General features: G+C 36.8%; 1 protein-coding gene across 7 annotated transcripts; it reads left to right on the forward strand.

Moving 5' to 3' along the window:
- The first annotated feature begins 841 nt into the window (after positions 1-841).
- LOC105420976 (Nucleic acid-binding, OB-fold-like protein) lies at positions 842-7,962 on the forward strand. 7 transcript variants are annotated; one of them, XR_016048301.1, is made up of 5 exons: positions 842-999; positions 1,330-1,882; positions 1,977-2,061; positions 2,508-2,624; positions 6,734-7,962. XR_016048301.1 is itself a non-coding variant. In XM_020669948.2 (5 exons), the coding sequence occupies exon 5, from the start codon at positions 6,749-6,751 to the stop codon at positions 7,112-7,114; it is 366 nt and encodes a 121-aa protein (XP_020525607.1). In that variant the 5' UTR covers positions 1,455-1,882; positions 1,977-2,061; positions 2,157-2,197; positions 2,524-2,624; positions 6,734-6,748; the 3' UTR covers positions 7,115-7,962. The 7 variants fall into 7 exon arrangements, 4 of the variants coding, with proteins under 4 accessions (XP_020525607.1, XP_020525609.1, XP_020525605.1 ...); XR_016048300.1 differs by having other exon boundaries at positions 2,524-2,624; positions 5,795-7,871; XM_020669948.2 differs by lacking the exon at positions 842-999 and adding an exon at positions 2,157-2,197 and having other exon boundaries at positions 1,455-1,882; positions 2,524-2,624.
- Positions 7,963-8,875: the final 913 nt, after the last annotated feature.

Here is an 8,875-nt window from a genome sequence, read left to right on the forward strand (position 1 = left end):
TAGAAAGTTAAGTTGTCCAAAATTAGAAACACATAACAAAAAGTTGTTTGGTGTTGCAAATATCGAACAGGCCTTGAGTACAATAAATGTTTTCAAAGTTGAGTTGTCCGATGGTACAAACATGAACAATGTGTCTACTAGATGTTGGTACTACCAAACATGCCCTTGCAAATAGAGTTGTATAGGATTTCCCGCTTGTTCGGTGTTGAAAATGGTTGATAGGTGGGCAGTTTTGAAAAAAATAAAAATAAAAAAGATAGTCTCCATATAGTTTTTGCAAAAAATATGACCCATACTATTATAATAAACAAGTTGAAACCCTGCCATGTGTAATTTTTTCATGACATTTTGAAAATGAACCATCCGGATAATACATTATAGGATGCCATGTTTTCATGACTTGAATTTCTTTTTTTAACATCTATTGAGATGATCAATTTGAGGGTTTTTTAGCTTCAAAACAACATTTTATGATGGGTTTTTGAGTTGCACCTTACTTCAATAATATAAGGTTGAAACTTCATATAAATATTTTTCGTGGAAATTATCCTAAAAAGAAATTTATTAAATCAGTCATGAACTATTTAACATTTTACCTATTTCAGCTCAATATCATGTGTTGTTTTATGGATATTTTGAAATTAAATAGAAAAATATGGGTAAGGTGTCGAAATGTTCGACTCTTATGGGTAAACTAATAAATTTCATGTTCATTTAACTGGTTGAAACCCTACACAAAATCTTTAAATAATCCTAAATAATATTTGGGTAGTTGCCCTTCTGAAAAGTATGCGTGAGTGTTGAGGGTTGGAATAAAACTGTTTACTTCCTAATAAGGAACAAAGCCTCAGTCCCACCACGCAACAAAGCCTCAGTCGCCATCATTTTAAGTGAGAGTCCATTTTCGATAGATAGAGGCACTTTCAGCTAAGGGCCAGGGCAAAAGCCCGAGCAAATTTACTTTCCGATTACAAGCTTCTTCGAATCCTCATTCTACCGGTAACAAATCGATCATTCTATCATCTATGAGCTTTATTTTTGGATATGTAAAGTTTTTGGGGGTTTTGGTTTCGTATGAAGTATGGCATATACGAAATGGGTTTTAGGTTTTTCTCACGTATTGAGAGCTCTATCGCTGGATTAGTGAATTGGTTTTTATTTTATGGATTTTTTTTTCATGGAATGAATGAATTGGGTTTTGCTGGTTTGTTGTGAGTTGCAGAAGGGTCTTTGCATGTTTTTGTAAGATATAAATGGGGTTCCGTTGGGTTTTGGTTTATGCTATACAGACGTGTTTGATAACGAGAAGCGTCTTTTTGAAATTTGTAGCTTATCTTTGATCGATAAAAAACCGGAACGAAAAAAAACCGGAAGTTAAGTAGGGAACTTCACTTAACTTCTCATCTTCCCCGCGCTTTGTGTGTTAAAAAGAGCTGGACCAAAAGTCGGAACTTGAAATCGCAAGTTTTTATAAGACTTCACCCCCGAAGAGTTGTGCCGTAGGTTCTTCTTCTTGTGCTGTCAGTTGCGCCACCCCTCTCTTCGCACCACGCTGCTACCAGCCTGAGCCCTCTCTTCGCACCACGCTGCTACCAGCCTGAGCCCTCTCTTCGCACTCAGGCCTCGCTACGGTTTACTCATCTATCAGCCGCTGAGCCACCCCTCTGTACTTCGCTATCGGCCGCTGAGCCTCCTCTCTCTTCGCACCACGCCGCTATCAGCCAGACCCCTCTCTTCGCACTCAGGCCTCGCTAGGGTTTACTCTTGATCTCTGATCCTTGCTATTGAGTACTGTACTTCTCTTCTCTATCACACTCGAGGGTCCAAGAAGACGGAGGAGGAAGCAAAGAGCTCTGATTCTCTCTGTGTTATTCATCTTGAGGTATGCTATTGAGATCTGATTTTCTTCATCTTTCTCTCTCTTTTCCTTGGATCTCTTCCTTGAGCTCTGATCTGTGTTCTTTATGTTTCTCGAGGTATTTGCATGCCTCCAACTGCCCTAACTACGGAGAAGAGACCATCTTGCGCTTTCTCTTTGCGCTTACGAGCCTCCTCGCAAAGGTACATCTCAGTATTTTCTCTCTCCCTTGCTTTCTTTTCTCTCTAGTTTTTTCTGTATCCCATGGGTTTTTTTGCTCTCTGATTTTTTTCTCCAGGTTTCGAACATGGTGAAAATGGATCCCTCGATTTTTTTCCTGTACGATCAGTTTATTCTCTCTCTGGTTTTTTTTCTGATTTTACAGATTTTTCGCAAATGTTTGTTTTTTTTTTTTGTTTATTTGGCTTACTCAGCATAGACTTTGATCAGTTGATTAAGATTTTTCTGAGTTGCAAGGGGGTGAGTTCCTTCTCCTGAGCCCCATTTTCAAACTTGGTTAAAGCAAAGTGATTTGGTCTTGTGAAATTTGTTAATTGATTGCATCTTACTCGAGTTAGGCATTTCATGTTTTTCTTCTTGGCATATTTTGAGTTAATTTGCAGCATGTGTATTAAAATTTGAGATGAAGTCCAAAACTTTTGTAGAATGTGATCTGCACCAAAGAAATGATATGGACAAGTAACGATAGGGGAAACAAATCAGGCGAAGAGCATTTTATTAAAGGAATTAATGCCAATTGATTTATGTAAGTGCTGTAGGAATTGTGTGAGATTTATTTATGTATTCGGGGTTTGTTTTATGTATGTGCTGTAGGAATTGAGACTTGTTTCTCTTTGTATGCCCATTTACACCTCCATTAATGGGCTTATTGTGGTTTTTGGCCTCTTGAGTTTGACTACTTGTTTTAGTATTGTGTTCAGAAGGGGTTTGGAATTCCCTTTTTTTTTTGACATGAGTAGGGATTTCGTATTCTTGGTTCATGCTTTTGTGTTTTCGCTTTCTGTTTGTACATGTGGGGAGTTAGGAGAGGGAAAATTGGTTTTCTTGGGGCTTGGCTGAAACGTTGGTGGTTTCCAACAGTTGGATTTATGCATAGGTGGTTCCTTTGTTGGGTCATGTGTTAAAGGGGAAAGGGGATTGTACTGGGTGATTAGATGTTCTTGTTGGTCATAAGGCCATTTATTAGATAAGATTGATGAGTAAACAGAAGCCCGCCTGGGTTTTCATCAACAGATCCACAAAATCAGATGAAAAGGGAACTAAGTGAAATATATTAAGAATGTGACAAGTGCTATGCTTGCATTTTTATCCAGCAATGTCCATGGAACTTCTTGACTTTGATTGTTTCTTTCGTCTTCTTTTTTTTTCTTATTCATTCTTATAAACTGGCCAAATAAGGATTCTATAAAAAAAAAATTTAAAAAAATAATATCTAGGTCTCAATTTTAACATTTCACATCTTGCCTATTAGTTCTAAAGCTAAACTAATACATATGCCCATAACTTCTTTAACTTCCCAAGAGGTTATCAAACAGAGAAACCAATAACTTCTTTAACTTCCTAGGAGGTTATCAAACACAGAAACCAGGAACTTCTTTAACTTCCCAGGAGGTTAACTTCTTTAACTTCCCAGGAGGTTAGCAATCCCAGGAGGTTATCAAACATAGATTCCAGGAACTTCTTTAACTTCTCAGGAGGTTATCAAATACAAAATCCAAGAACTTGTTACAGTAACTTCTATCTTCCCAACAAGGAAGAACTTCTAATTTACAGTTCATGAACTACTTTCCAGTTATCAAACAGGCCCTAAATGTTCATAGAATACAGGAAGTAGTAAGTATTCTGTTATTGGTGGGATGGAGTCTGGGATTTAGGATTGCAAGTTCTATGAACCTGTCATAAATTTGGAGTATAAATGAAGTCTGATCACATCTTTGATCAAATCTCTTTACACAATGATGAATATTGGTTATACATCTTCAAATAAAAAATTCCTTATTTGAATGCATTTCAATACCTTAAAAACCTATTTTTGTAGGTTTACACTAGAAAAGGGTGGGAGTTCCATTGACTCAATTCATACTAACAGGGTGTTACACCAGACAATGCATCAATCCTCTCACGACCTTCTGTTAGAATTACTGTATTTGTTATCTATTAATCATTCTCTGCAAGTAAAGAGTGACTTCCTAACTTTCCATAACCAATAACTTCAAATTCTGCTGCCATCAAGCTCCTATTCCATGTACAGAAAATGCAAAATTTTCAATGATGACCTGAAATTTGTTCATGGCATCATGTCGAACCAAGTGAAATAACCACACAGTGTTCAATCGGTTGGTTCAGAGAGGACCACATCAGGCCTGATCCAGCTCTAAGGTCCAACCAGATCGGAACGGGATTCAATTCAACTAAAATCAGATCCAACAAGTAAACTTATCTAGTTATAAAAACAATCCAAATTAGTGAATCAAGGCTGCAAGGTATTACAATTCACAACCTCATGGAATTCCTATTAGAATTTAAGTGTCCATTTTTTCATTTTTGGCTTTCAGATATTATCATTTCTATGCAACGGAACATGACTAGAGTTCAAGAAACATGAATAATGAGGCTGCTAGCATCATTAAAAGGTAAAACGAATTAATTATGATCACATGAAGGAATAAGAATCCTGGCCATAGCAGTCTTTGAAGCTATAAATAGATGCCAATGTCATGGATTATTACTTCAATAGCATGTACAAGTTATAATGATCATAACATACTTAGATTAGCATTTAGACAAGGGACAATGGCCTAAGGGTTATGGAAGCGCTTGCCCATCATGCTCATCACTTAATTGACATAACAAGTATCTGTGCTACAACATAAGAAAAGGAACGGTAAATGAATCCCATATTACTTAATTGCACACCAAAGATGATTATTATTTTGTATCCACTTTGGTCTGTAATTCCGAGGCGATGAGGATGGCTAGTTACTTTGATATGACATAGAGCACAAAAAAATCTCATAGTATCAATTGTGCCATCTTCTTCGGTCAACCAACACCAATAGCTAGCAATAGCACAAGAGAAGAAGAAGGGTCGTCACAACCCCACTCACTCACTCACTCGTTTGGCACTCTCTTTCTCTTAGTGTTTCCCACCCGCTTAAATTTATCTCGTATCTACTTTATTTTATCTAGGTCTTTGTGGCCTTCAGATCTCTTGCATACTATTTCCTCTGTTCTTGTCTGTCTTGTCGTTTCTCCGCTTTCTTATCTCTCCTTATGCCCCATTCTATTACTTCTCTATTTCTGCAGTTTTTGTTTTTCTATGATGTGGAGGCCCCTCTTTCTCTCAATTGATTTGTGTTATAATTTTCTCAGTTTTAGAATAGACAGGATGCCAACATTCATGTTGTTGTTTTTCTGTTGATTTGAGTATGGTACAAGTGCTGCTTTACATCGATGTAGTTATGCAGTTTCTTTCATGGAGCATTTGTTTGGATGGAAACTCTTTTTTGGTTTTGATGATAGTTTCTTTGTTGTTCTTCTTCTTCTTTTTTGTATTTTTCCTTTCTATTTATTGCATTTTTAGTATAGTTCGGTTTTGCTTTTGGTTTTGTAATTTCTTTTTTTTGTTCTCTTTTGGTTTTAGGATTTGAAGGGAGAAGAACTCTGGATTGTTGTGGATTTTTATTATTTTCTTTTTAATGGCTTGTAGATCAGATATCTTACAAGTTTTATTGGCCTTTAGGATTTCGATGGATTTTGCACTTGAGGTTTCTCATGAGCTTTGAGTAGTGTGGGTTAGAGCTGTTTCTTTTTGTTCTGTTTTCTTTCTGAAATTTACCAGTAAAATTTCATTAATTTGTATAATGTACAAGTATTGTAACTTTAGATAAAAAATGTGTCCTTGGGGCTTTTCAGATTTACGTTTGACTTGCACTGGTTCGGGATCACCTGAAGTTGCCGATCGGGCAATGCCACCCTTCCAACTGGGTGTGCAATGATATACGAGTACTGATACTGTAGTAATTCCTCGCCATGGCCCGACTGATGGCTGCTTTTCTGCCAAGGTGGATGATCACATATATTTCTTCTTGAATATTCCACACATGCAAGAGGATCCCATGAATAGAGAGATGCCATAGGAAACTGCCAAGACATGGAGGGGGAGGGAAGATCAGAACTTGAATAGAGACTCAACTGAGTTCGGGCTCACACAATAAAAATCCAATAGACTTGAAAATAGGACCTCGCCCTTTTGTAGTGCCTACATTTGTATCATATTTTATTCAAATAAAATTTTATTGTTTTTTTAAAAATTTTCTAAAGATATCCCCTGGGCACATGTAGTTTGATGCTTCTTGAGTTTTGAGTTGTCTCCAACAACGTAGAGCCTCTTGCTGTATTGGTACTGCATTAAACAGGAAAGTTAGCATATTGGTACGAGTTGATTATTGGAATCTGTGAGTGATTACTGTAATTATTTATATGATTCGAAGTTTCAAAAAAGAAAACCTCTATATGATTCGAATTAAACTCATTTTAGCATGGTTCTATGCCATTTCTGGATATCATGATTGTTGCCTACTGTTGGTTCAAAGAGTTGATCCTAAATAAATATATGTTGCTTTGATTAATTGTAGTTAAACTCAAGATATCGACTGTGTGGATCTATGGGAAAATGTAATTGTTTGTTTCTGTTTCATCTATCTGGAAATATTATTGGGAACGAGGAAGATGAGAACTTTTAAGGTTGCAGATTACATTTTACTAGTCTGTTTAGATGATTTGCTCCTTTCCACCTTTTTTTATCTATAATTTGCTCTTACCGTGCATGCTACTTGAAAATTTATGTCTCAGGTGGTTTGAAGGAGGATGTTATTCATAAAAGATCTCGTGCCTACAGCCTCAAACTCTGTAAACACTAGATTTATAGTGCTGAACAAGTACAACATGGGAAAAGATACGGGGCCCCAGAGGACATGTTTAGCCCTTGTGGCGGATGAAACAGCTGCTGTTAACTTTCAGCTATGGGGAAGTGAATGTGATGCAATCCAAGCTGGCGACATTATTCGCCTTCACAATGGAATCTTTTCTTACCATCGAGGCAAGCTTGTGCTAAGAGCAGGGAAGAAAGGAAAGATTGAAAAGGTGGGGGAGTTCACGATGCTATTTGTTGAAAGTCCCAACATGAGTGAGATGGCAGCCCCAGCCGTTGTCAAGGCAATAAGAGACCCGTGAAGACTTAATCAGAAACACTGATAATTTTGTATCAAAATGGCAATAGGAAAGGATAAACTGAATAGAGCTGTAACCCCCGTCACTTGGGATGCAACCGATAATTTAAGAGTCCCAACATGAGTGAGATGGCAGCTCAGTCAAGAAGAGACCCGTGAAGACTTAATCTGAAACACTGATAATCTTGTATCAAAATGCCAATAGGAAAGGAGAAACTGAATAGAGCTCTGACCCCAGTCACTTGGGTGGATGGAACCGACAATTTCATGGTTGTGGCAAAGGATTACCAATAAAGCTGCACTTTGGCCAATGAGGCAATTTCTCAAATCATCAAATTGTCCACGATTTTCTGTTGAGGATCCGGCTTGTCACTTGTCCCGTTGTTATAATCCGTGGTTGCTCTCACCTGTTTTCAACAGGGAAAAAAAAGATTGGTTGCTTCTTGTGGAATCCATGTTGTTTAGGATGATGTGTGGTCCAATTGATCTATGACTATCTACTCAAGTACCTGATGTATGAAAATAATCAAACCCAAATCCCTTAGGAAAAAGCATCACAAAGCATTGTACACCTTGAAAGGTCATAGGGCATTTGGTTTTCCCTGGAAAGTCACTTGGGCATGTCTTTTGAAAAATCAGGGGAATATGAGCTCTTTGACTCCCCACATGGGAATGTTCTAGGCTTTGTTTGCCATAGGTTATTCCATGTTGTCCTTTAACTTTTAACTGTGTCTAAGTACTTCAAATGTTTTTTCTTGTCATACAGTTTATTTTATGTCAGGAAGATACCTGGGAGTTCTTCCAAACACTTTATTTTTAACCGCTTCAGAACAATAAAGCCTTTCTTCTTTCTTTCTTTTGTTTTTGAAATTTATCAAAATATACGTGATGTCACCTATTTCCTTTAATGAAAGAGGGTGAGATTTTGGGCAAATCTAAAGTAGTTCAAGATTTTCATCTGTTTATAGAACTACTCGACTTAAAACCATTTTTTGAGTTTAAAATTTTATAATTAGAATGAACAAATTTTCAAGCCATCTTAAGAATTTTTTACACTAAAATTGCATTTGTGATAAAATTTGGAGGTGCACTTTAATTTGATTGTTTAAGGTTGCAACATCATGTAAATCACACCATGCTGGTACAAGTGTATATTGTTCTCATATTAACTCATAGTAGTCGTAATTGTCACCACTCCATCCATACTCGATAATGGTGGGATGGCGTGTTGCATACAAATAGTGGACTACATGGCATTTAGTCAATTTCAGGAAAAATTTATATGACCTGTAGTCCACATGATATAATACCATTTTTTATTGTCTATTAAAAGTACGATCTGGTCAGACTTGAAACTCTCAAGAAGCCGGCAGTTTAACAAGTTTGATATATCAGAGGGTGCGGTGTATAGAGGGTGCGGTTTATACAAGGAAGGAATGTTGCAGGTGGTTATGTCCTATGCCATCCTTTTATTTGGACAATGTAAGTTTGATGTCTTCTAAGATAGTATCAAAAAAGTTATACATCTTAGAGAAAGGTTTCTATACTTCTCTTGTAGCATAGAAGTCCTATCCTCTTCTTACCATCCAGCTGTCCAATTTTGATCAAGGGAGCCACTCACCGTTTGATCTTAGATCCGACATCTTAAAGTATTTTATTTAGCTTTTTTATACAAATTGTATGAATATAAATTTTGGTACGTATCATCTTCTCATTGGGGCACACCTATAAAAAATATTGTTTAGATAAAATATAATGACTAAAT

This window comes from Amborella trichopoda, chromosome 13 (genome assembly GCF_054954075.1).
Source record: "Amborella trichopoda isolate Santa Cruz 75 chromosome 13, AtrichopodaSantaCruz75HAP2 v2.0, whole genome shotgun sequence".
Classification (NCBI taxonomy): Eukaryota; Viridiplantae; Streptophyta; class Magnoliopsida; order Amborellales; family Amborellaceae; genus Amborella; species Amborella trichopoda.